Consider the following 27,938-nt stretch of genomic DNA (forward strand, 5'->3'; position numbering starts at 1 on the left):
TCTGGAAAAAGTCCTTTTATTATCAAATTGTGCCTATACAGTCTAGTCATCCTTGGTGACATAACTCAGATCTGCATATGCACTTGCTCACAGTTCAATTGCACCAAAACAGCAAACAAATAAAACAGCTTGAACAAACCTAGTGCAAGTCGATGCCTGAAATTACAAATGTGTGATTTCCTTAATAGCTATATACATGAGAGGTTTTTTTCCATTAACTTTATACACTTTAAACAGGGAAAAAAAGTATTTATAAAAGAATAGATAGCATTTAAATTTTCAGCCAAGTCTAAGCTTTACAGTACAGTGTAAGGTGGTTTTTCAGCCTCTTAAGTCCTTGTTTCTTCATGATGAGGGGAACCCCTGTGGTTATTTTATATTGCACAGACAGGACCATTCAGCAGCAGAGGCCGGTTGGGACAATCAAAGAACTCTCCAGCAGGGAGAAAGGAGCACAGTGATGAAGACTGTTTCAGTAATACATGTTCTTGTCCCACCAACCTATGATAGGAGGAGGGGAAAATATCAAGGAATTAGGATTTTTTTTCTTCCAGTAGAAGAAAATTAAGTCAGGCATTGTCTAGATAATCCATTTAAAATCATCTCTATCAAAATGATACAGCTGGGGTTGGGAAGGGTGGTGGTGGCAGAAATGGACTGAGAATGAAATGCTAGCCCCGGGGGGCAGGGGAGGGGGGTTAGGGGGAGGGAAGGGGAGATTCTACTTACTTCCTGGGTATTGCCTGATGAAAAGCTTCCGGATTTCATCATAGACCCATATCAAGATGGCATAAGGCATGGCCACAAACCAATACTGAACCCTGGAAAAGCGAAATAAAGGAGATTCATGAATCAGATCTTATCATTTGAAAGGAGCAGTCCCTCCAGCTGAATTCTGCGGGCCTGCTGTCCAAATAGCTGATTTGATGTTGTCACTAGAGAAAAAATCGGGCCCTTTGACCTTTCTGAATCTGTAAATGAGGAGAACTTATTTGCTCCGAAAATGGGGTTGCAAAATGAGGCTCTCCTGTGATATCCTGGACTCAGAGGACATCAGAAACTGGACTGGCATATGAAAGGGAAGTCATTTTAAATAAAATGTAGTCAAGCAAACGTTTTATCGCCTCACCCAATAGTGTGAGTTCTAGAATAAGGGCTAGGGACATTCTTATTCTATATAAACTGTTTTCTCTACCCTGGCCAAACAGGGGACATGTTTTTGTGAAAAAGATCATGAAAAATGTGTCCGAGTTTTTTTTGACTGAGAAATTTCAGCCAACTCAACTCAGTAATTATGTCCTAAAACTTAGTCTTTGAATTCTGCTCTCTAAGAAGTTTACTCCACATGGTATGCCTTTCCAATCAGCCATGCCACTGAGTGTAGATTTCCTACCATTTCATGTGTGTATGTACATTTGAAGAAGAGGTAGAACACAAATGTACACAGAAGAATTGGAACTCACCGAAGGGGCGTGAAGTTCAAGGCAGTAACACTTCCAAGACCATAACAGAGAATCAGAGCGATTGCTATCTGGGAGAATATTCCCACCCAGATTACTTTATTCCTACAAGAAAACCAGTAAAGAAGATGGTTATGTGATCTGTATAGCACTAGTGTCTACGACGAGCTGGTACCATTCTAACACCATGTAACCCAAAGGTACAAATCTGAGTAGAAGCCCGACTTAAGTAGGTGCAGGCTCTGTGCTGCAGTCCATGATGAGCATTTCAGAAGGGACAGCGGTTCTGACAGGCATGCTGGCTAGATACAGTGTCTTCCCTTTTGAATGTAAAACTGAATACAGTCCATTCATCCTGGAGCATAAAGGTCATATGGACAAGATGTCACCTTTTTATGCTCAAATAGATTTGTTAGTCTCTAAGGTGCCACAGGTACTCCTTAGCTTTTATATTGTGGCCTCAGTACTGTGTGATGCCCTCAATCATTTGGCTTCAATTGGGCTTGAAGGGTGCTCAGCACCTGACAGAATTTGGCCTATTGATAGCTCCTGGAAGTCAAAAGTCTACAAGAGCTGGCTGAAAAGTAATGAAAAAGCTTTACCACCATTTTCTCCTTTTTGGAAATTTTGCTAAATTTTGATTAGCTCTTTAGTTCTGCTTTGTTTTTAAAGGAGATGGGGATTTGCGTGAAACTGCAAAAATGTCAAAAATCCCATTTTAAAACATTTTAATTTTGAAATGTCAGTATTCGAACAACTTTTGATTAGCTGTTTTTCTTGTACCTATTTTCATTGCTAAATAAAAGCTTGGGTGATAGAAAAAAGCTGGAGAGAGAGGAAATTGGTGGGAACAAGAAGGAAGAATGGAGGAAGTTATTTCTGACTCCAATTTCACCCAAGGAACATACAGAGGCTGGATAAGACTGTTAGACCTCCAGGCTAAGACCCTCCCTACCCCCCCTACCCCCATTACATTAATGAACTTTTAGCACCAACCTGAGAAGACCCTGCTGGAAAAGGGAATTCCTCCGTGTTTTCCTGATGATCAAATCTGCCACTTGCTGAATTGTGATGCTGACAAAAAAGGCAGTGTAGCCACTCCACTGCAGGTATGTCCGCTGGTATCTAGTCTGCAAAGGAATAAAAAAGTATCTTTGTTACAGGCCGGGCACTGAAGTGTATGTACTTGCATTATAGGAATGGCTGCATAGTCTAGAGACTGATTCCCAGTTACATGGGTATAAGTCTGGAATAATTCCACCTTTTGCACTTGTGCAACAGCTTGGAATCCATTGTTCTTTCCCATTAGCTGTTGCTGTGGAGAATGTTGAGAGCCTTGACGGTGGGGAATTCAAATCAATTCACCTACTGCCTCTGCTTATGGTGATTGCTGTAGGGAACAGTGTAAGGATGGGAGCTCCCCTCAACCATCATGGTCTTGGGCAGCAGGAATTCCTCTAGGGAACAGCGTTTGTTAGGACCTATTTTCAGTATTGGATTTTGGAATTAAATCTTGAGGTTGCGGTTCTACTTAACACTCATTTAATGTCAGCCAGAGGTTATGGAATTTAAGCAACATTGCATCACAGTGCTGGGAAGGGGAGAGTCAGTATTGTACTATAGAGAAAAGAAGTACTTGTGGCACCTTAGAGACTAACCAATTTATTTGAGCATAAGCTTTCGTGAGCTACAGCTCACTTCAGTGGATGCATACTGTGGAAAGTATAGAAGATCTTTTTATACTTTCCACAGTATGCATCCAATGAAATGAGCTGTGTAGCTCAAAAGCTTATGCTCAAATAAATTGGTTAGTCTCTGAGGTGCCACAAGTATTCCTTTCCTTTTTGCGAATACAGACTAACACGGCTGTTACTCTGAAACCTGTACTATAGAGAGTATCTTCACAGCTGGACAGTAGTGGTGTGCAGAAGCAGTACTGGGGGAGTAGAGGGGATCTAAACATACTCTAGAAAGGGAGGCAAGAGTGGTGGAGAGGCTCCTGTTGACAAAGACCTATAACTGAGAAAGAAATAGGGGAGGATGTTTGGTTTCAGGGCTAGGAGAGAAGCAAAAAGAGGGGAATTCTAGATGTCGAGTTAGTGGGCTCTGATGTTGAATGACCAAAGCCAAAGAACAGCTCCAAGAAATCTAACCTGGGAAGCTTTAGTTCACATCTAATGGAATAAAGTTAAAATGAATCTAAGTCACTGAAATTTAAATCTTTCCCCATCAGCTCCACCTCCAAACATTTCTAAGCTTCCCTCCACCACCACCACCCCCCCCACCCGCCCCTCACTCTGCCCGTGAGGGGAGAGAATCTTCCATTTCCAGTAAAAAATAGAGATTTAACTGAAGAGGATTTTTTACAGATGCTTTACCCATTCTTGCCCATAGCTGTCCTCTATGTCATTATTGTAATCATCTTCCCAATTGACACGTAAGCCGAGCAGTGTGTTAGGAAGCCAGCCCTGTTCAGCATACACGGTAAAATAGGCCAAGAAGGCTCCAATCGACTGTAGGATCCCTGCAAAGAAGAAGGGGGGGGAAATAATAAAGGGATGGAGTGAGACTTAATGTATTTGCGGGGAGGGAGGGGAAACAAGAAAAAAGTCTGCTGAGAGTCGGTGTTAAACTAGCTCTTTCTGGATCCATAGTACTTTGCATGGACCATATAGGAAGCGTTCCAATCAAGAATCTCAGTGCATTCTTCATTAAGCCTCCGAACTCCTATGGATAAAGCATTTCTGTAACCCCAGAACAGGTGTGCACACACAGTCAGAGGGAGGTTAAATAAGCATCCCCAAACTCTCACAATGAGTTGAGATCATAGGAATGGAACTAAGGAGTCCTGACTCCCTTCCCCCCACTCTAACACTACTCTACACTCCTTCCTGGGGCCAGGAACCAAATTCAAAAGCCTTTCACTGACTTCATTCTCCTCATCCAGCCTAGCCACCTCTTATATGAATAACCCAACATACCAATCTGCAAATAGGAGTACACAGCGAGCTGCTCATTCACCAGCCTGTCCTTCTTCTTGTGCCGGGGCCTCCTGTTCATAATGTCACTTTCAGCTTTCTCATAGGCTAATGCAACAGAGGGAATCTACAAGAGAAATTGTCTTTCAGAACCTCACTGTCAAACCTCTACCTGTTTCTGGGAGATTCAATAAATTCTGGCTTTTCTTTCTCCAATGTCTGTTAGTTGGATTATGTTAACATTGAGTGCCCCAGATGTCAAGGAGTAAATGACAAAAGGTTCTTTTCAATTAAGTCTGCAGTTGAGGACCATAGAAAGGTTTGGGTGAGGTCTGAAACACATGCCTTGGGGCCATTAACATATTGCTCATCCACCCCAGAGGGTTGGATGAAACTGGAAGGAGAGAAGGGGTCTTTTGAATCTATTGGGAGGATAGAGGATGCCTCATCTGTATGTCCGGTGGTCATTCCCTATACTGTAGCAAACAGATGATTTGAGGAAGATCTGACACTGGTAATATATGTGCTCTCTTGATAGTTCACTGCCTGCATGTGTTGATCAAAAGGCCTGGCTAGAGTGGGCTCTTGATCAATGCACATGAGCGAAGCCTTTACTTTCCGCTCTCCCTTGCTCCCCTCCTCATCTTAGTTTTTTCCCTCCTCCAAATCCAGTTGCTTTCACTCTAGGCCTCTGCTTGTTTTGCTGTCTTACCTATCGCATGTGATTAGGCTCTCAGTTCCTGAGTGATGACTGATCCCTCAAAGATGTACATCAAATCTAATTGCTTCACACCCAGAGAGGCTCAAGAGCCTCCTTGGCACTCAAACCCTAGTCAGTTACTCATTCTCATGGTCAATAAAATGCACATGAAATTGCACGGGCAGCCAGCTGGTTTTAACCATGTCGGGGGTAAGACAACTTACGATGTCTGTGCCCAGGTCGATGAACAGGATAGTGATTGTGCCAATGGGCAGCGGGATGCTGGCAATAATGTAGATCAGGAAGGGGCAGAGCTCAGCAATATTCTTGGTCAGGGTGTAGGCAATAGTTTTTTTTAGGTTATCGAAGATCAAGCGGCCTGAGGAAAAACAGAAAGTTTATTTTAAAATACTCACTAAGCCTAATGCTGGCTGAAAATTTCCCACCATCTTTTTTTCAGCAGTTAAAGTTAAAACATTTGAAAAAAATCTCTGCTTTCCTCCAAAAAAATTGGTTTTCATTTTTAAAAAGTTAAATTGTTTTGGGCAAAAAGTCAAATTCTCATTGTAAATGTATTGAAAATGAAAAATTTCAACAAAAATGATTTGTTTCCTTGGGAAAAAAGAATTTCCCATTTTCTGATCAGCTTTAAAGTTACTAGAAGCTTCAGGCACCAAGTTAGAAAGCACAGTGGATGGTAGTATAGCTGGGGTCAAGCCAAGAGAGGGTGGAGAACAAATAATAGAAACGAAAGGGTACAGGAGATTGCTGCAGCACTAGTAACTTGAGGCTGAAAGCAATACGGGATCAGACATGAATGAAGGGCTTTTGTTCAAGATTCAAACTGATAGGCATAGCAGAACTGAGCAAATAATATCTGTATAACGTTGCCTTGCTCTTTGTGAGCAGGTCATAAAACCCTAGGATGTTTGTGGTTGGAGATGATTCACGTCTTTCTCCGACTTTAAAGCGGTTAGCTACCCCGTTTCTGATCCCATTGCAGCTAGGTCCATAGAGTTTGAATGAGGAAATTAAGTCCATAGATATAGACTGGATTGTGTAGGATATTAAGGGACACATCACCAATGCATGCAGAATTGGGTAGGTAGTTACTAAGGTCAATAAACTGACCATTTAGCCCTGAGAGATGCCTTTATTTAAAAAATAGAGATTTTGATATGCACAAATGTGTGATTGCATACCTACATTTGCAACAATATGAACATGCAGTCACCCGGTTTTCATGCATATTCCAGGTAATAGTGTCTGCAAATGTAAGTGAACAATAGTGCAAGCAAGTGGGCCTTTAAAATAATAAGACAGGGGATAGTGGCTATCAGTCCAATGCGACTGCTTCCAGTTTACATTAGGGATGAGAGTAGCGAGTCTTATTTTTACCTTCCTCCACTCCTGTGACAATAGAAGCAAAGTTATCATCCAGCAAGATCATGTCAGCTGCATTTTTAGCTGCGTCGGAGCCGGCGATACCCATAGCAATTCCAATATCTGCCTTTTTCAGAGCTGGGGAGTCATTAACTCCATCTCCAGTCACCGCAACAACTGCATCCTGGAACACAGTAAGATTCAGGTGACTGAGGAAATTAGTCCATCCTCCAGCAAGGAAAAGCCTCCACCTTTAAAGTCTCTGGAGCAGAGTTTAATACAAGTTAAAATTAATGTCAGTGCTCTTGAGATGTTCTTTTAAAGTGAATGTGTGCTGGTGAAAGGTGCTGGATGGGCAGCCCTGGCCTGAAGATGAATTCTTCATCTAGCCAGGTAGAATATAGGCAGTGGTCAAATATATTTCCTCTACGGTGCCTTGCGACTGTATCCCATCCCTCGTTGAAGAAACCAGGGACACTCTTCAGGAGGGGGAGGGGGATTCAGTCACCATGGTCCATCCACTCCTTGGTCTCTCTTCTGAGGTATCTATGAAGGATGTCAATTTTGGGGTGGCTTGTGATGTAGATATGTGTTCAGTAGCTGAGAGACATACCCCACCCCCACTCCAACTTTAATGAAGGCTACTGAACAGCCACTAAATGCTAACTTCGCTTTTAGTTTGTGAACCTGAACTGGTTTGAACTGGTGAACTAGAAAAGGCCCCAGTTCTCTGGACTAGCCTCTCTGATGAAACTTCCTGATGTAACCAAGTATCCTCTCAAAGATGCTTTGGCTTCTGGAGAACTTGGAGTGTTCTGGGCAGAATCAGAAAAAATCAAAGGAAAAAATATGGCAAACTGATTATGATAAATACCAAACGTTTTGTCCCTTGAGGGATTTTGCTCAGTGACACCAGTTAGAAATAATACAGTGAACAGAAGGGCTTATGGGCTCGAGCTACTAAACAGGGAACAGGAACTGACTTTTTTTGCTCTTCATCCTTCGGAGAGCCAAATCTTACTGGAGTGTGGGCATCTGCACAGCACAGAACAAAGGTACCCAGAGCTTGCCATCTAAAATGGGGTGACACTAGAAATTAAGCAGTAATATCATTGTTTCTCTGAAAGCAATTCAGGATTAAACCCAAAGAGCTGATGTTGATGGGAAAGCTCAGCTCTGCCAAAGCTACAAAAATTAAAAGTGGGTCATGCTGCATCTGCTTTCCTTGCAAATTTGAGGGGGAGCCATGGGGTAAGTCACAGCTTGCATCCGTGGGGCAGCCAGGGGATTGCACAGCCGTGAGAAGTCCCTGGGAGGAGTTCTGGATGGTGCTCCACTCTCCTTTTTCATGGTGCACTATATACTCCCCACAGTGCTGCTTCTACTCCAGACAGCTTTATAATAACTGCGGTGAATGGGACAAAACTCTTAAAATCCTGCCCCGCACTAGTCTCCTATCTAAACCATAAGACCGTTTAAGAGGCAGTTTAACAAGGGCTGGCCCGAGACAAATCATGTTATAAAGCAGTTTATTGGGATGCATGCCCTGTATTGTTAAACACAACTGTACAGAAGGCCTAAGTGAGACTGAAGGGGAGGGAAAAGAGGGCATGGTCACAATGCTGCTTTCATCTGGGTTTATAGAACCATCTGGGGAAGGGGCCTCCTAAATAATAAATCCTTGGCCCCAGGAATTCCAGCATTGTGACTGTGGTGCCCATCACAACTAGAACTTCACACCCAAAGTGTAGCTACAGCTCTGCTACTTCCCCTCAAGCACCAGGCCCTAACACAGAAGAGTGTCAGTTAGCCAGTACCAACATGGGACTCCTGACATGCAGTAGAGCAGCTTAGATTCTATCCAGTGTAGGACAGGGGTGCCAAAGGCACAGTGGGTTCACTACAGTATGTAGATTCGGATGGCTGAGGATGAAAGAACCTCAGCAGTATCTGTGGTGTACTGGAATTCACTCCCCCCCCCATCCCTCCCCTCAACCTGTTTCTAACACCACTAGGTTATCATTTCTGTTTGTTGCTGAGGCGGACATCTGAGCAAATACCATCACTGTACAAATCCATTATGGCCACATATGTTTATCTGTTGCCTTCTCTCACTCACCTGCCTTTGGCAGCCCTCCACTATAATCAGTTTCTGCTGGGGTGAGGTGCGAGCAAAGACTATTTCTGAATGATTGATTAAGATCTCGTCCAGCTGCTCTGTGGTCATATCCTTAAGCTCCATTCCGTTAATTACAGCAGCTCTAGCATCCCTGTAATAGCCACAGGAATGCACAGTGAAACTCAGATATAAAGGCTTAGATGCAAACAATACATTCATTCAAACACTGTACTCAGTTCAGTGGGTTGGATGTGGCAGCAATAAGCAAGTCAATTTTAACTAGCCTTAGTCGTTTGTCAGCAGAAATTACTTGAAAGGCACCACAGAAATGCAAGGTATACTACAATTCCCTAGTGAAGAAAGTAGCAGTAGGCCCCATCAGTAGACCTTTCAAAAGAACAGAGAATGTGCTGTAGGAAGCAATGCTGTATTGGCTGGAAGAGGTAGAATGAGTTATCTTCTTCTTCTCTCACTGAATCATCAAAACTCCATTCAGCCTCAGTACATTTCAGAATAAACTAGATAGATGGTTCTGGGTCGAAGAGATGAATAGTTGAATGGATATCAGGGCTAGGAAGGTACCAAGAAGCAGGAGAGCAAAAAGTGACTGTTTCATAGAAACAGGTTAATACACACACAGGAGGAGAAGGAAAGGTTTCATTTCCAAATAGCTGCTTTCTGCCCTTACTGTTTATTGACTTGCTCGACTGGAACATTGAGGCGCTTGGCAATATCTTCAACGGTCTCGCTGTTGGCAGAAATGATGCCTACACTCTTGGCAATTGCTTTTGCTGTGATTGGATGATCACCAGTGACCATGATAACCTGGTGAAGGGACAAGTGCATTGAATGAGAAACTTAGGAGTAGCAGAAGGAAAGATGAACTGAAGTGGCTATTTTCCATCAAGAAATGGCTTTGGTTCTTTAGCATGCTGAGCATGCAGTCAGGTTTTCAAAGACATTCAGATTGTTGTTAGTAACCTGCTAACCCTATGTTAGCACCAGTCCCTAAGCCAAGTGACATTGGCACTGTTGAATTGAAAGTGAAAGGGAAGGCTTGGTTCAGGAAACCAGGGCCGTGCAGGGTCCTTCTCTAATTCTGATCTGCCTCACTCCTTCTCCTAAACAGAGGTCCTGTATTTATTTTTATATAGAATCATAGAATCATAGAATATCAGGGTTGGAAGGGACCCCAGAAGGTCATCTAGTCCAACCCCCTGCTCGAAGCAGGACCAATTCCCAGTTAAATCATCCCAGCCAGGGCTTTGTCAAGCCTGACCTTAAAAACCTCTAAGGAAGGAGATTCTACCACCTCCCTAGGTAACGCATTCCAGTGTTTCACCACCCTCTTAGTGAAAAAGTTTTTCCTAATATCCAATCTAAAGTACACTAATATATAAAGTACACTAAAGTACACTAATAATATATATAGTACACTAATAACCCCAAATGCTGTTTATATTGCTATTGAGTTGATGAGGACCAATACTGTAGAATAAAGAAGCTCTTTATATGAGTTTGCATTGTGTGTTGGAAACACTGATTAATATTGCAACATAAAATAGGTCCTTGTGACATAAGGTATCATAGAAAACTGGGACACATGTCTATTCAACCTTTTAGGAGAGAAAGCTGCTTGGTAGCTAGCCTAGCAGCCTCAGAATGCCAGCAATTTACCCAGTATTGGGACAGCCTTCATTTTGCCCTAGGCCAGTTGCTTCAAAGGCTGATTTCCCTTTCCTTATCTAATATGCAATTGAAATTCACTCCCCTTGAGCTGAATATATACTTGAGGATGTCCTGGCAAGACAGCTAGGGAAGCTGTTGCTTAGCATAGACTAGAAAAGTTTTCTGCTTTTATGATCTAAATTTAGTTCTTCCCCTTTGTGAAGGATTTTTGTCACTCTTCCATGGTTTAGGGTGAATAATTCCAGCTCCAGAGATTCCTTTATGTATTAGAAATGGGCCTGAGCTACAAAGTTGGATCTGGATCAACTTCTGCACTCCCCCAAATTTTGGAATCCTTTTGCATCTGGGGTTTTGGTTTCAGCCCATCTTTGCAATGGGCCAATTTACATTAAGTCCTCTTCATACCACGCTGGCAGTGTAAAGGAGACTTTAAGTGGGTGTAAATTTACTCCCAGGTTAATACCCCAGGCCAACATTAATGGTAGCTGTGAAAGATAATAAGACTTAAACTATCACCTGAGATGTGTTTAATCTGAATACACTAAAATGCTACCATGATGCAGCAAGAACTTGAGGCTATAGCATGGGTGCTTTAGGAATCCCTTATGTAGAACTGCTGTGCTATTGACTGGCAGAAACCCTACCTTGATCCCAGCACTGCGGCACTTTGACACAGCATCTGGCACGGTGGAGCGAGGGGGGTCAATCATGGATAAGAGCCCTACAAAGCACAGGTTGGAAGTGGGGAAGTTCATGGAGTCTGTATCGAAGGGGTAGGTGTCTGGAAACTCATCCTCGGGCAGGTACAAATGGCAGAAGCCTGGAATGAAACCCAGTAGAGTAGTGTGAGAGCAGGGTGAAGGGGAAGGGTAAAAAGAGAAAGGGAGACCTGATACAGCATGGCTATTTGTTCTTCTCTGTGTTACACCACTGCATTTTAAAAAACAACCATGAAGTGTCCTCTGTGGTGGAATTTTAATCCTTGTCCGTTGCATTAACGTTCCTTTACAGCACCAGCATTCAAAGCAATGTAGCTGGTACCTGTAGCAGAAATGAAGAGTGCTTTCTTCCATGTACCAGATACATTCATGATTCTTTATTTGCATGGTGCTAGTGCCTAAAGGTCAAGGCCCCCCACCCCCATAGTGCAAGCTACTGTCCCACGGTCCCTGCTGGAAAGAGTTTACAGCAGCGTTGATGTGGGTTAACCCCCTACTTATTTTGAGGGGGGGTTACCATTTCATCCATGAATGAGCAGGTAGTTTCTCTTCTTTCCTCTAAGACTGCACCCATTTTCAGCTGTCATTCCAAGACTGGAATGAGGATTGTCACATGTAATCCCATGCACACCTAATGCATCCATTATTATAACATCCAGTTGCCCAGGACTACTGGCGTTTAACTCAGTTTTAATTTCCCAGTTCCCTTCTCTGTTGCAATCCATTTTCAGTTCCCTTTTGAACTCACCCAGCACTCTCTCTCCCAGGCCTCCCAATTCCATGTACGCTGTCTGGAAAGCTTCAGCCCTCTCTTTATCCAGTGGCTGTTCTTCGCCATTGATCATGATAGTGCTGCATCTCTCTAGGATCCTCTCTGGGGCTCCTTTCATCACCAGCAGGAAGCGTTTATCATTGGGGTCTTCAGTCTCATGGATTGAGAGCTGTGTGCACCATGAAGATGAAATGATTGAAACATTGTATGGTCCCCTTCAGTTTCCACCATAACCCACCCACAGCTAAATTCTGCCCTCAGATATGCAACCCCCACTGTGATGGCAATAGGAATTGGCCGTGCTTGTCTGACAGCAGAATTTGGCCATAAGAGTCCATTTAACTTGGAGCCAAGAAATATTTCTCCTCCTCTTTCTCACTAATGGTATATTATCTCTTCTGAAGTGATAAATCTGGTCTTTGATAGAATGAAATACCTTGGTATAATGTCATATACCAGATCACTGTGTGATCGTAATAAAAATAATTAATCTTATTTTAATAATAAGATACAGGTGCCCAAACTTGGCCCAATCTTAGGCAGCACTTTCAACTTTCTCTGAGCCTGACAGCTGTCAATACTGTTATTTCCATAAAATGATGCAGATTGGATTCACCTTCATCTTTAATATGGAGACACTGTTTATAGAAACGATGAGTTCCTACATACAGTGCTCAAAGCAGCTTGGCCACACTGCATGGGCTACAGCTCCATTCCGTCTTTCATAATGTAACCGGAATTCCCTGGAACTAATTGCATGGCCTTGCATGAAAGTCCCAGCAGGGTAGCTGCCTCTATGGAAATACGTGGCTTTGGTTTTCTGAGCTTAAACTGTATAGGATATTGAATTTCTCCATTAATGTCACCATGTCCCAGGCACTAACACTGGGTTGGACAAAGATATGGATTGACTGGTTCATTTTCCAAAAAAGAAAGTCACACCTGGAATTTGTTAGTAGAATTGAAAGGAATTTCGGCCAGTTTTCTGTTCCGTTTTCTAATGCCCATTACATCACCCAAGATTACTTCAGCAAATTTCAGCAGGGCTGTTTCTGAGGCATCGCCCACCACAACTCTCTGTGCAGAGAAGAGCAAACATGTATTTTTAGTAGTAATACTTTTTCACTTTCATCCAAAGAGCTGAAATAACTTTACACACGTGTGTGATAGAAAGCATACTTTCTAATGTAGCTGTCACCCTGGCAGCAAAGCACCAAGCAATCAGTAGGAGAGATTATATTTTCCATCCTTCTCTTGAATTATGCCATGGGAGCATTTGGGTTGTATTGCTGTTGATTTTATTAATTGTGGTCTTTAGCGTAGTGATATTGAGCCATTCTTTAGGGTTGCTGTTGTGACAAAGCTACCGCAAAGAGATGAGATTTGCATTTCATTCCATGGAAGTGAAAGATCTGTGGCTGTTCTCTGCTCTGCTGGAAGCTTTATAAGTCTGCTCTGGGGCAAATGAATGTTCTACCCTCTTAATGTCAGTGCCTCGGTTTACCCAACTGTCAAGTGAGTTCCATTGCATGTCCCAGAATCAAGAGTAGAGCCCAGAAATCTGGAGTCCCCTGTTCCAATAAGAGTACAGCGTATAACAAATGCTCTACAAGGAAATAACTCAGAGCTCTTACCCTTGCTATGTTCTGATTAGTTTAGATTAATAGTGTGGAAAGACTATTCTTGATATTTGAGCTGTTTTTTGACTTAAATGATTATTGCTTTTGTCTGTTCCCACTTTATACTCCTTTCAAGGGTAAAGCAAAGAACACAAAAGTGATGGGAATTTTAAAATGAAAGGCAGCACTAAAAACAAAGACAAACTTTGCATGCAATCTTTTCAGTGGAAAAGAAATGAGCTAAGAAAGTAGCGGATACCTTCATTATTGGAACGTTCTCCTGTCCTGGTTTGAATTCGGCCCGATTGCAGAGTGTTACAATCTTTGATAAAGCTGCCCATGATTGAGAACTTTGATCAAAGGACTGGGCTGAAAAGAAGCAAAAAAACCAAACAAACATTGCAGCTTTTTAGATACTGGCTAGTGGAATCCTTATGTTAAAGCAGCTGCAGGAGAAAACAGCCATTTGTATCAAATATTGGTATATAGAAATTCAAACCATGTCTTCCGCCATGCACATCACCCCTACCAGTCCTGCTAGAGTTATTTTGGTCAAGACCCTTTGTTCGTTTAGTGCTGAAGAGAGAGGATGAATTGGTACTTCCTAGACTGAAGAATTCTATTTATCCAGAAAACAGCTGTAGGACAGGCTCCCTTCCCCCCCCCCCACACAATGTGCCTTAACCTGATTTAGTAAGGACCATCTCCAGGGGTGAGATTGGAGTTCAGGTTCCATTCAGTCCTTGCCATCTCGACTAAGATGGTCAACAAGGTGTGGGGGGGAGACTTCTTATTACCAGCTGGATTGCTTTTTCTGATGTGGGTGCTTGTCCAGTGGGACCTGTCCTGAGTCCCACCAGCCAGTTTGAAGACAGTCCACAAAAGAGCCACCAGATGATGCAACTACAAGTCATCACCATCAGCCACAGCTAAATCCAGATTGACATCCACCTTGTGGCATGTCTAAGCCACGCTGTTGCCCTTCTCCAACTCCCATATATATTTACTTGTTTGTTCTTCACTGGTATCAGCCGCGTAGATCTGATCGTCGAACCAAAGATGGGCAACAGTCATCCTGTTCTGTGTGAGGGTCCCTGTCTTGTCAGAGCAGATGATGGAGGTCGAGCCCAGCGTTTCCACAGCTTCTAAGTTCTTTACCAGGCAATTCTTCTTTGCCATTCGCTTGGCTGTCAGAGACAAACTCACCTAGTGGAATGGGAGAATTTCAGCCCTCTGTTAGTGAGGTACCATGACGGTGAGCAATGTAATAAAGCCATGCACAATGCCATTCCATGGATGGTAATCGGAGCTTGTTTGAAATTTCAACTAAAACATTTTTTCAAGGGAAAAAAACTGAAAAATTCAGTAAAATTTTTATATTTTAAATGAAGAAAAAATGGGTTTTATTTTCCAAAAAACTTAGCCAAAAAGTTTTTTTTTTTCAAAAGATTTTGGGTTTTTTGGGTTTTTTTGGTTGAAAGTCCAGAAAATATTCACTGAGCTTTTTGGAAAAAAGTCCTGAAATTGTTTGTTAAAAAATGATATTTTTCAACCAACCATAGTCCTGCTAAAGCTGTAGGTCCTGATTCTGATCTCCATTATGTTCATGTAAATCTAGAGTAATTTCATTGATGCCAGTGAAGCTACTCCAGATTTATAATGGTGTAACTGAGATCAGAATCTGGCCTCTAGTTAGCAAATACTGCATCTGGCACTGAGGTTCATGTGTGGTTAGAGGAGAGCATGACAGCCATTAGGAGAATATTTCAAGTAAAAGGTCTGGAATTTGGGAGAAGCTCGTAACTGCAAAGCTAATGGTAGCTGACATTACTACTAACTTGGTCATGATATTTCTGAGGTGACCATCACTGTGGTGTCCTAGTACTAATAATTATTATAGTTGTTTGTCACCAAAGATGACTGACAATGGTTTCACATCTTGAGTATGGCTGTGGCTAAGACCACCGATGTGTGAGTGGCAGTGAAGTGCATAGGTAGCTCGATGCCGAGGAAGGGATTAGTATACTATTACTCATGGTACTCAGAATACTTTGCACTTCTTTAGTGCCGTCTATCTGGGGCTTTTGCAATGCTTATAACTGTTACTGCACTGAATCTTTCATACACACATGAAGTAGTAATACCCCCAATTTTACAGATGCGGAAATGGAGGCAAATAGAAGGGAAGTGGCTTGCTCAAGGTCATGTAGCAGGTCAGTAATGGGGACAGAAATGGTACCCAAGACTATATTAAAGGGTGTGTTGATGTGTACACATATGTACATGGGACTGTTGTGCTGAAGTCTTTGAGATTAAGGTCTCTGTTAATTCTGGAGTTCCCCATCTTGAATTGGGAAATTCCCAGCTCTGAAAAGATCTCTGTAAGGTCTTCTCAGGGCTGGCATGAGTTCACATGAGGTCACCTGTGAATACTTGATCTTGCAGCAGCTGTTGCATCTGCTAGAAGATCACAAAAACTAGAGATAGCTGAACATGGTGATATTGGGTCGGGAGTTGAGTCTGGATTTTCCAAAACCTGGGCAGGTCCAAGGCCCCAAAGTTCATATGGATTGAAGTAAACAGTTCCATCCATAGCCCATTTCTCAATAAGAGTGCACCCATTTTAATCCTAGCTCTACTAAGGGATTATGAGAATCGGGGATCCCCTGCTGTCAGCAGGACTGCAGGAACCTAGGACTTGGCCCTATGTTACTAGACCACCTTGTACTGTGATGCACACACTGACATGAACTCTGGTACAAGCAGAAGCAAAGCTGTATAATGCATGCTTATGGCTTATGTAGACTTACAGTAACTGTGGCTAGCAGTCCTTCGGGCACATTGGCCACAATGATGCCAATAAGAAAGATGATGGAGTCCAGAACCTTATATTTCATGGACACGGCAATGATGAAGAAGAGAACCCCAATAGAAACAGCCACTCCTGCCACAATATGCACAAAGTGCTCAATCTCAATAGCAATGGGTGTCTTCTCATTCCCAACTCCAGATGCCAGTGAGGCAATGCGTCCGATGATAGTGTGGTCCCCAGTGTTGATTACCATGCCAGTGGCAGTACCTGGAAGAAAAGAAGAGGTTATCAGCACAGTGTGGGATTGGTTCCCTAAGGAGAATTACAATTAGTAAAGAAATATAATATTACTGTAGCACCTAGGAGCTCATGTCCTAGACCCAGACCCCACTGTGCTACGAGTCTCGTGTGCAATATTGCCCTGATATTAGGGACCTTTGTCAACCTTTTATTTACAGGTACTTCACCACAGAAATGTCATCCATCTCAGAAATCTGGAGGGATTATTTACATAAGGGAAGGGAGGGTCTCACAGTGTATTTTCATCAGTGTTGTTCATTAATGGTACTGCAGTAGCACTGTAAGGCCTCAGTCAACAATCAGGGACGCATTGTACAGAGTGCTAGACAAGCATAGTAAATAATTATATATATATATATGGCACTAAGTACTTTTTGTTTTCCCCTCTAAAAGAAAGAGCAACTTCCTCAAGCATCTGAAGCACTTCTTTATGGGCAGCTCTGACTTTACATGACTTAGGATAATGATGGGAAAGCCAAAAGCAAGGAGGAGTTGATCAGCTATTGCTTCTATCTAGCGCCAGACCAGACAGCCACAAATACACGTCAGCTGTGAACTTAGGTAGAACTTAGGGCCAGCCCAGTACTTTGAGTTTTATTTTTGTTTGCATGGTGTGTTTCTTTTTTGTAATTGCCTATTTGTTTTTCTTTGTCCTAAAACTTTCTGGGGATTCCTGCAAAAAGCACTATTGAGAATTAATTAGGAGCAGGTATGATGTGGTGCCTATACACAAGCAGCTTCTTCAGCCCCGTCCTTCAGTCTGCAGGTTACCTTCCAGGCAGGTTGTAGAATAGAATGCAATGTTCTTAGTCTCCAAGGGGTTTTCATGGGTGAAGTCACAGGAACGGCTTTGTGGTTCTGATTCCCCCGTGAGGGAGGAATTATCCACCTGTCAGTCAACAAAAGACACACTCATGTAGTTGGCAACCCTCGCGTTCGTACACCTGTAAGGAAGGGCTGAAGCAATTGTGGTGGTAGGTGGCAGGGATATGGTAATCAGAAGACTCTAATTGTGTTCCTGGTAGGAGAGTATGACAGGGCAAATGCCTCTATTATCATGGAGATCAAGTCAAATCAGTGTAGTGCCTACTGATTTGGAGGGAAGCATAACTCAAGTAGCTACCTCCAACGCTGCGGAGAGGTTTACTGGGTCAGTGCTTCCATTACTGCCCCGGGAAATAGCATTGGCAGGAGACTGGCTGGGGTATCATGATGCAGAGATGCTGCACTTGACTCTCCTTGGAGTGGAGATTTGTTATAAGTAATGGGCTTTTCTGTCCCATGTGCAGCGTGTGCCACAGTGGACCTTCTGCACAGGCACAGCATACATGTAAAACCAAGGTTTCTATTGGCTGCTGAGTTATCCTCTCTGTACAAATGGTCTCTCCTTTTTTGCAACCTCTCTGAAAAAAGTGGCATAAACGTCCCATCTCCTTTTTCATCCCTACACATCCCAAAGCTGGTGTTTACCTTACACCCCTGAGCAAAGATCAGACGGATGTCAGCTGGGATCCGATCTCCACCTTTAATCTCCACCATGTCCCCCACCACCAGCTGCTCTGCAGACACTTCCTTCTTCTCTCCATCTCGGATGACAAGAGCTTGCTATGGGACAAGAGAACGACAAGAGTGTAACCAGTCCCACATCCTCCTTGCCCTTCCTGCTTTCACCATGGGTGAAATTCAGCCCTGTGCAGAGAGCAGATACAAGGCCTGTGTACCACCTATCCCTGTTTTTGAGCTCTGCTCAGGGGCTGAATTTCACCCTTACTGGTTCCCCTTCGTTATACATCAGCATAATTCCTTTCTTCCTCATCATCTACTGAATTCCATGTAAGTCACCACTGAAAGATCAGCTGATAACACTTAGCACTTGGTATAGCACCTTTCATTCAAGGATCTCAAGGAGATTTACAAGGGAGGCAATACTATTGCCATTTCACAGATGGGTAAACACAGGCACAGAGGTTGTCACTTGCCCAAGATTATGCACCATGAGCAGCAAAATTGGGAATGGGAATGGGAGGTCTCTCCCTTGCTGTAATCATACTGCTGCCCAGCTCTCTTTGGTGAATTCTTTTTTAATTCAATTTTCAACCTGACAGAGCAGTAACTCCATATTATGCTGCAAGCTCATTGGGAGAGGTGCCTGTTAGCAATACATGTTCATACAATGTCACATATGCTTGGCACTCTGGATAATTGTTAACGTTAGCCTGGGTTACACTAGTAAAACAAACTAAAGGATCTCATGTTTGAGTAAGAAAGAGGATAAATTGCCCAAGACTAATCTGGACCCTTCTGGTGAAGGATGGAGTTTGGAGAAAAATTAGTTCCCAACTCTTTGTATTCTAAGACTGGATTCTGCTTCTCATCCACCGAAAGCCCTGGGTGCTGAATTCTGTTATGGGAATACCATGAGCAAAGCCACTATTGAGGGAAAAGGGAAACTTAATTCTCCCTTCGCTATTAAAGAGGGTGCCCACTCTAAATACAGGCCATTGAGGCCAGTTTTGTGCCATTAATACATTTAGTATCTTCAACCTCCAACTGTTTTGATCCCTTGCTCTTCAGAAACAAAGAGGAAGGTTGGCCACTCACCTGTGGAATCATTTTACTGAAGCTGGCCATGATGTTGGTACTTTTAGCCTCTTGGTAGTAAGCGAAGATACCAGTGAGGATGACAACCAGTGCGAGGACTACTCCCAAGTACAGCTGACCAATAAGAGAAATGATTCCAGTTAGTTTAAAAACATTTACTGTTGTTCCTGGTACAAATCATAATTACACAATTTGATAAAATAAACTCTTCAGCCAAAGGTGGAACTAGTTTAACTGGTTAAGAGAAAATTTGGAATTCTACTGTCTGCTCATGCATGTTAATAAGCAGTAAGGACCAAAATGGCTCCTCAAATGACAAACTAGGATTTTAAGAGTTTTCATAAGAATCTCATCTGAATGGAGGCCAAGCCAGCTGTTTGGGGGTCAGGGTGGAAACACATGATTAGAAGGCCGGAGGTGAACTACAGCCTTCTACTTCACTACTAGGTGAAGACTGGATGCTCATCCAAACTTTTGAATCTTTTGAGTTTAGAAGTCAGGCTCCAGAGCTCACAGGAATAAGTGCTTTCAGGAGAATTCCAGTAATTCCTGGAAACCATTGGATTGGGAATAGTAACTGAATAGCCTTATGATACTTTATTATTTCTTCATCCGACAAAGAATACTGAAAGCACCTACGTGACTTTTGAAAATGGAACTTAGGCTTCTAAATCCTTTAGGTGCTTTTGAAATTTTACCCCAAACCAGAAGATGCAGAGGCCACCATAAAAATGAACAAACCCCCACCACGTTTAAGCTGTGTTTGTTTGTTTTGTGTCTTCAAAACCCCATCTAGCCTAATCTCCAAAATAAAACAAGAACTGCAACCAACCCACCAACCAGAACCAGACAAAGAGAACATGCTCCAAGGAGAGTTTTTACCCCAAAAGTGGGGAAGAGTCAGACTCCATAAAGTCCATTAGGGACTTCACTGTTGCACTTGAAAGTGCTTAGATACTATGGTGATGGGTGGCAGTACAAAAGCCTAAGATAGATAAAGAGAGAGCAGACAGAGTATACCAATAAATCTGTCATTTATTGGAATAATTTAGTACTGAAGTAGGAGGATTGGAGACCCCAGCTCTCTAAAAAGCCCTACCAGACTATAAAGAGATGATGACCAGATAGCTGGCACAGTACTTACATTGTCAAATGCTGAAGCAACACCTTGAGCAACCTGAATCCCGAAGGCAATCCAGCAGAGCAAAGCCCCCACCCATAAGAGGATCGAGAACCCTCCCACCATCTGCTTGAGGAACTTAATGATTTCAGGAGTGGATTTAGGAGGAGTGAGAGCGTTGGGACCATCTCGGGCCAGAATCTCTGCTGCTCTTGCACTAGTGAGCCCCTGCAAATGCAAAAAACATTGTAAACATTGAGTCGGACAATACAGACTTCATATTCAAAACCTGAAACTTTGCTTTTCTCTCTTTTTCCCCTGGGACATACGGGTTTGATTATCCATAGTCTATGACCTTATATTTTCAAGGTGCTTTCATACCTAAGTATTGTTAATGCCAAGATGTGCATGTGCATCCCCCATGGGGGTCAATAGGAAGTCAAGTCCCATGGACTTCCACTAATCACCTCTTGAAGTCCCTTTCAGCACAACATTTCTATGATTCTGTATTGTTTTACTGATGCCATCTGTTTAGACTGAGACCTATCTGACTCTGAATACCGGGTCCAAACTCCCTCAGACTCTGGGAAAGTTTAGATCAGGTCCAAACATTGGGTTCAAGCTTTCCAATAGTGTTGATTTAAAATACTCAGAAATTTCTTTAAACTTCAGAGATATTCATATCAAAATCCAGATCTGAATCACTCTATCTGGGCTGATCTCTGTTTTCAGTATCTATTGCGAGTTACTACATCCTGCCTATAAAATGTTTTGTTTTAATAATGACGGCGGGGCTCTTACAAAGCCAGCTGATATCAATGTTTTTCCACTGAGCTCAGTAGGTTTTAGATCAGGCCACATATGAACTAAGGATATTTGATTCATACTGTTCCTTGCTCATATCTTACTCACTCACCTTGCTGATATTTGTAGTGTACTTTTCCTCCAGCTCTTCTTTGCTGAGTTTGTGGTCATCCTGAAGGCCAAAAGAAAAAGACAAAAGAAGTGAGCAGACTGTCTTGAAGTTGAAAGTGGGTCTGAAAAATTCAGTATGTCTGGGGTTGAAGAGCACTAGAATTGCCCTGGGTTCTTGGTGACTGGTCCAGCTGCCAGTATATGGTAGTATGCCTCAAAGAGTGGTGGTAAATGCTTAATCCTGCAAAGAAAAGCAAGAGCCACTCCCGTAACACACACAACTAATTATGCAGGGCTGCATACTTGGAAGATGGAGTGGGAAATTCCTCTTTCATGGTTGGTTTCAGAGTAGCAGCCGTATTAATCTGTATCCGCAAAAAGAAAAGGAGTACTTGTGGCACCTTAGAGACTAACAAATTAATTTGAGCATAAGCTTTCGTGAGCTACAGCCACAAGTACTCCTTTTCTTCTTTCATGGTTGCAAGTCATCCATCTTCTTAGACACAAAAGCATAATTTCTATTTTGAAAAACTTGAAACATCAGACACAACAGTGTTGGGAAGCCATCTATATACAAAAATAGACACAGGGCAATCTTTTGGCTTAGCACAAAACGCTGAGAGTAGAGATGGTCAGGGAATGTTTTTTCTCAACCCCCCCTTCCCCTCCCACAAACAGTTTTTTATCAAAATTTCAATTTTTTCTGAGCAGCTGTAGCCGAAGAGCTAGGACTTCTGGGTTCTAATCCCAGCTCTGCCATTTACTCATGGTGTGACCTTTTACAAATCTCATCACCTCTCCATCTATCCAAATGAGAAACGGGTGTCACAACAAATATCAGCCGCACAGGGGTGTTGTGTGTCTTAACTGGTCTTTTTGTAAAGTGCTTTGAGCTTGTCAGGTTTTAAAAGCTAGTGGAGTGCAAATTAGCATTGGGAAATGGTGTCCACATTTTTCTGGCACTTCTGTAACTCCCTCTCCACCCAGCCTCCTCCACACACCGCAGGGTATGTCTACATGGCAATCTGAGGTGTGACTGCAGCAGAGCCCTGCAACCTGACAGGACCTGACTCCAAGTGTGAGGCTCGGGTCAGTTCAGAAAACAACCTGACCCTCGCGGTCTCAGGTCAGCTCTCCTCCTCCTGCCTGTAGGGTTGGCGCGGCAAGGGCTATGTGCCCCGCTCCTGCTGGCCACCGCCACTTGGCTGTGCTGTGCGCCCCGAGGAGTTACAGTTCCTCTCGTTCTGCAACACGCGCACAGTGCAGCAGGGGGCAGAAGTGGGGCACGCAGCCGCCGGCGCACATGGCCACTGCTATGCCAACCCCATGGTCAGTAAGTGATGGCAGCGCTGACTCAGGTTTGGGGGGAAGATTTAGGGTCAGGGCAGAAGATGACTTGACCATCTCAGGCTTGGGTCCGGTTGGGTGGACTTCGGTCTGAGGAAGCCTCTGAACAGCACTCCATACAACCCCACCTAGTGCTCTGGAGGCGTACTCAAGCGGCTAGCTTGTGCTCATGCGTTTTCACCGCTACTGTTACACCAGGCTAGTTCAATCGAAGCTAGCTCAGGTGTGGCTGCACATCCTGCAGTTACACCTCCGATTGTAGTGTAGACGTATCCTGTGTGATGCTGGTTGTGATGAATAACTCTGCTTCGTTTAGATAAGATAACTAATCTTAAAATCCGCTGATACTGTAGGCCTCAAAACACGAAGCACTGTAGTCAACATGCTGAATTAAGAAGTGCTACAGTGTCTGTGTGTGTCCTAAAAATTGTTGCCCTTATCTGATAGGAATGGGGTCTGAACTGTAGCAGTAACATGTCTTGTATGCAGTCATGCAGTGCAGTCTTCTCGCCAGAAGCAGCAGGTTATTACCATTGGTAGAAAATGGTGGTTGTAGGGGGAGACTTGAGAACTTTTCCCCTGAAATGACAGCCCATGAGTTTAATGCACTTGATTAAATGCAGGGTGTAGCTGCAGAGTTAGGAATTGGATTGAAGGAAGGAGGAAGTACAGAGTTCAAACAGGTTTCAGAGTAACAGCCGTGTTAGTCTGTATTCGCAAAAAGAAAAGGATGGATCCGATGAAGTGAGCTGTAGCTCACGAAAGCTCATGCTCAAATAAATTGGTTAGTCTCTAAGGTGCCACAAGTCCTCCTTTTCTTTTAGAGATCAAACAGATACCATTCAGGAAACAGTATGGGAGTTTTAAATACTTACTGTAAAGGGATGTTCTCAGGGTTAGCAAACAGGTCAGACAATCCATTAACATGACAGCAGTTTTCCCCCAGTTCCCCTCATAACAGCATAATTTAAAAAGAGTAGGAGGGGCTGCGAAGTTAATGTGTTGGAAAACTAGAACAAACTGACTGTCATTCTGCAGGAACAAAACATTGCATAGATATCTTCTGCATGTATGTTCAGTCAGCCCTGACCCCTGTGCCCAGGAAGTACACTGATCGCTACAAGCGCACTGCTCAGATACATGGCTCACAATAAAGTTGGCACCTCACACGTTTGACCCTTGTGTATGAATCCATGGGTTGCTAGGGTTCAATATGGAATATTGGGGGAAGGAGAGAGGATGGCTTTTTTTTTCAATTCCATGTGGTGATAATTCTTTATTTTCCATAAATAGCACCTTTCAGAGCTTGCAAACTTTAATTGGGCCTCACAATACCCCCATGAAGTAGGCATATAGCCATTTTACATATGGGGGAACCGAGTCACAGTGAGGTTTATGTGGCCAAAGACCCCAATGAGTCAGATGGCACCCCCACAAATCCTTTAACTATACTTTCTTCCTTTTCAGGACTATAAAAGGCAGAACTTACATCAGAGGTGTTAAAATATGACAGTTAGTGAGATTATTAATGTTTCCATCTTATCCTGTTGGAAATCTAGTTTATTGGGGTGTAATTGTTATTTAATTGTATTACAATAGAACTGAAGCACCTAGGTCATGGATCAGAGGCCCAGTGTGCTAGGCATGGTAGAAACATAATCCAACAGGAATTTTGTGGACTTCATTTTGGTTTTGGAGAGAAACATGGGATAAAATTTTCAGAAATGCACAAGTCCCACTTTCAAAGTGACATGGGCACCAGAGAGCCTAAATCCTGTTGAGGTTTGGTACCTAATTCACTTTTGAAAATGGAACGTAGGTTCATAAATCACTTCAGAACTTTTGATAATTTTACCCATAGTGTGTACTCTGAACTCAATCTTAGAAGCCAAGAACTCTCAAGTTCTCATCTCAGCTCTGCCACACTGACTCTCTGTCGCTTTGGCTGAGTCAATTAACTTCTCTGTGCCTCAGTTTCTCCATCAGTAAAATAAAAATAATGAAAATAACACTCCTTCACTTCACTGGAGGGAGTGGGGTGGATATTGAGAATCAATTACTTGGTGTTGGTAAAGACCTTTGAAAGATTAAAAGCACCACGGAAATACAGCTATTAGTGGAATCCTTGGAAACACGTTTGTGGGAACTCACTGCCCTTTGAAGGTTCTGTAATAATGCCTAGCTCTTATCTCATACTTTGCACCAGTAGATTTCAGATCACTTTATAAAGGAAGTCAGTATCCTTATTCCCATTTTACAGGTAGGGAAACTGAGGCAAAGAAAGGGGGAAATAACTTGCCCCAAGTCACCCAGTAAGCCACTGTCAGAGCTCGGAATAGAACTCAGTTCTCCTGAGTCCTAGCCCAGAGCTCTAGCAACTAATCCACTCTGCAATCTTTCAGCCTGAAAAAGTTGCACTTCAATCTGGTACACATTTTTAAGACCTATTACCAGCTTCTGAACTGAGAGGTCTGGCTTCTGGCTTTCTATCTTTCTGTCAGTCTGCTCTGTGCCAATGGAACCTTACCCAAAGAGGTGATGGTGAAATCCTGCTATAACCACTTCACCTAGGAAAATGCAGACCTGTTGAGAAGTGCTGGGAATAAAGGAGATACTGTTCCTACACCAGCTAATTTCTACAAGAATCATTCTGTTTATACAGGTCAGTTTGATCCTGCATCATCAACAGGAGCAAGATTAGGCACCCCACCCTTCACCCCCCCCCCCCAAAGGACACTCACCAAGTCCAGTTCTTTCTTAAGGTCTTCTGTCTTCTTGCTTTTTTTCTTGTTACCTTTCAGGTCTTTGTACTTTTCCTCTTCATCTTCCTTGTCTGTTTTCTCCAGTTCCCGTGCGCCATGGATCTCAACTGAGTAAATGTCAGACCTTTTCTAGAATCAGAAATGAGAAGGCAAGTTACGTCTAACTGGTCTTATTATGCTTCATGTCGCCATGTGATCATAAGGTACTGTAGTTAACGGGAGCCAGGGAAGTAATGTGCCTCGTCAGGACCTCTAAGTTTTCCCTATTTTAGAGGTGGCTGCAGCCTCTTCCTCCTGGGAACCTGATAGTTCCTGGTGCTGTCCCCTACCTGAAATTTCTATAGCATTAACGTACACTGTGCCAGCTACAGCCAGATCGTCAGCTGGTGCAAATTGTCATAGATCCATGGACTTCAGTAGAGATATGGCAATTTAGGTGAGTTTGAGGATCTGGCCCTTAGAGTAAAAATATTGCTCAAGATCCATTGCCAATGCAACTCACTCAAAAATCATGAGTCAGGTCCCAAATAAGTCATTAGATTGCCTTTAAAATCATGAAATTTAAAAAATAATAAAATGTGGGATCTTTTTTATTTAACTTCTGCTGTTGGCGTATTTAGGATTTGTGATTTCATGTTTAACTTTTTTAATTTCCCAAATAGAAGCTAAGATTTCATATTCACCTGACTCCAGGAGCTTGTACTTTAAGAAAAAAACCCTAATATTGTCACACTCATGACAAAATCATGCCATTTAGCAGCACTGTCTAATTGGCCTCTCAGTCATATAGTGATACCCTGAGGCAAAAACTGCACTCACTAGTTAGAGTCATCCTCTTGTTCACAGAATCCTGGGAGATCTCTGCTTCCTTGTGCACAGAGCACAGAACAGATCCAGAGCTGGTGAACTGTTAGCCCAGTTTTTGCCAGTTCTCTGCAGGGTCTATTCAGTAGTTAAATAGCAACCCCCAGAGTAGAGAAGCTGCCAATCCTATTTAACTGCATTAGATTTATTGATAAGCTATTTTCTTCTGCTGCCTCCTCACCATAAGCTAATAGCCCAGACTTAAGGGCAGGCTTCCTGTGTTGTTAATTCACCAGTTTCTATAATCATAATTCCAGATCATAATTATTCTGTAAACTGCATGCCATTCCTTGGAAGAGTTATTGGCTGACCCCATTCTCACTGGATTCCTTTGGGATTAATCTTTTGAGTTTCAGACTGAATCATACTTATTGGCTGAACTTCAGGTAGTGGCTTGTTCTACTTGGCTATGTTTGTATACAATGGGGATCTAATACATATATGCAGACTTCTGCAGGACACTTTTCCACGTTGGGACTTCCACACTGACAGAAGCAGATTTGTTTAAAACTGAACATTTTAATTAAAAAAAACCAAAAAACAAAGCCAAACAGCTGAAATAATGGGTGTGTATATCATCTGATAAGCACATCAGAAAATATTAATTCCTATGTTTCTGAACTAAAAACTACCCAAAATAACCACATTTCAACCCCTAAGTGCACTTGAGTGTGAGGAATGCTGCAATTTTGACCAATTTTGTTTTTGGAGGTGCATGGGGGGTGGGGAAGGGGGCAGGTGGGAGGAGGCAGTGGGGAAGAAGTTTTCCCCATGGATATTTTAGGAGTTGAATTCCCAGAACAACCACTTCTAGGGCATTTCAGTTTGTTTGATCATAGACATCCCAGATAAAGGCTTTCTGTTATGAGGAGTTCTCTCTGCTGCTTTTCCAAAGATACACAAGCTGGGGTTATCTATCGGAGTTACCTTTTTCACTCTCATCCTTCTCCACCTTCCTTTCCCCATCCCACCAAAAATCTGCTCAGCTTTTCAAGTCTCCGTGAAGAGAGGAAACCAGGAAACAACTCTATGGACTATAGTAACTTTAGCAGACATAGGAGAGAAGATTCATGGAGATAAGTAAAAGCTAATGAATTGTTCTGTCCTCCTATGCAAAATCTCCTTTTAGTTCCCAGAGAGGTTTTGGGGTTCCTCCTTTTAACCCTGAATTCTCAGATCTTTTCATATTGGCTTGATCCTTCATCCATTTGCAAAGGAGACATTCTCAACAGTATTTCCCCTATCTATTTGATCTCTCTGATCTGTTTGGGTTTAAAACACTTAGCATTAGAACTGTTCACAAAGATAGAGTGAAAGACAGAAACCTCTTTGGATCTCCCATCATTATGAAACACAATAACCTGCATTTCTGACCTATTTTTCTCCTGCCTTAGCAGGCATGTATACAGCAAACCATTTCAAACATACATACATTTTTAATTTATCAAATAAATTCTATTTCTTAGAGCTTAGCAGAAGAAACCAGATGTTTATATAGCTGTTTCAGTGAATGCTCACTCACCTTTCCCATTTTTGTGAGCTTATTCCGTCCCTGCTCTAGTGGAGCAATGGATCTCCCAGGCAGGATGATATATACCGAGGTAAGGTGCTTGGATGAAAAGGAAAAGTGGTGTGAACACACAGGATGCAAGTAGCTCAGGATCGTTTGTGGCTGTCAGAGTGCAAGAGCTCGCAGGGGTTGTAGCCTCTTCCCAACTAGAAAGCCAATGTTAGCTGGAATCCTCCCCACACTTAGGCATCCTTCAGGCAGGACAGGT

The 27,938-nt window shown here is 42.8% G+C and overlaps 1 protein-coding gene across 1 annotated transcript; it reads right to left on the reverse strand.

The window, feature by feature from the left end:
* Positions 1-16: 16 nt before the first annotated feature.
* Positions 17-27,938, reverse strand: ATP12A (ATPase H+/K+ transporting non-gastric alpha2 subunit). Its single transcript, XM_073320794.1, has 23 exons — positions 27,683-27,938; positions 25,276-25,425; positions 21,189-21,248; positions 20,297-20,500; positions 19,153-19,266; positions 18,022-18,156; positions 17,323-17,440; positions 16,250-16,518; positions 14,447-14,645; positions 13,699-13,808; positions 12,763-12,897; positions 11,797-11,989; positions 10,974-11,149; positions 9,329-9,465; positions 8,641-8,791; positions 6,537-6,705; positions 5,363-5,517; positions 4,442-4,565; positions 3,839-3,984; positions 2,457-2,590; positions 1,464-1,565; positions 730-821; positions 17-501 (listed from the first exon to the last, which is right to left on the reverse strand). Exons 1-23 carry the CDS (start codon positions 27,689-27,691, stop codon positions 473-475), a joined length of 3,111 nt encoding a protein of 1,036 aa, XP_073176895.1. The 5' UTR covers positions 27,692-27,938; the 3' UTR covers positions 17-472.

Source organism: Lepidochelys kempii, chromosome 22, assembly GCF_965140285.1.
Source record: "Lepidochelys kempii isolate rLepKem1 chromosome 22, rLepKem1.hap1, whole genome shotgun sequence".
NCBI classification, from domain to species: domain Eukaryota; kingdom Metazoa; phylum Chordata; order Testudines; family Cheloniidae; genus Lepidochelys; species Lepidochelys kempii.

Coding starts and splice junctions, on each gene's coding strand:
- ATP12A (XM_073320794.1), bottom strand. Junction 20,501..21,188: donor ACACTACAAATATCAGCAAG/GTGAGTGAGTAA, acceptor TTGCATTTGCAG/GGGCTCACTAGTGCAAGAGC. Junction 19,267..20,296: donor TTGCTTCAGCATTTGACAAT/GTAAGTACTGTG, acceptor CTTATTGGTCAG/CTGTACTTGGGAGTAGTCCT.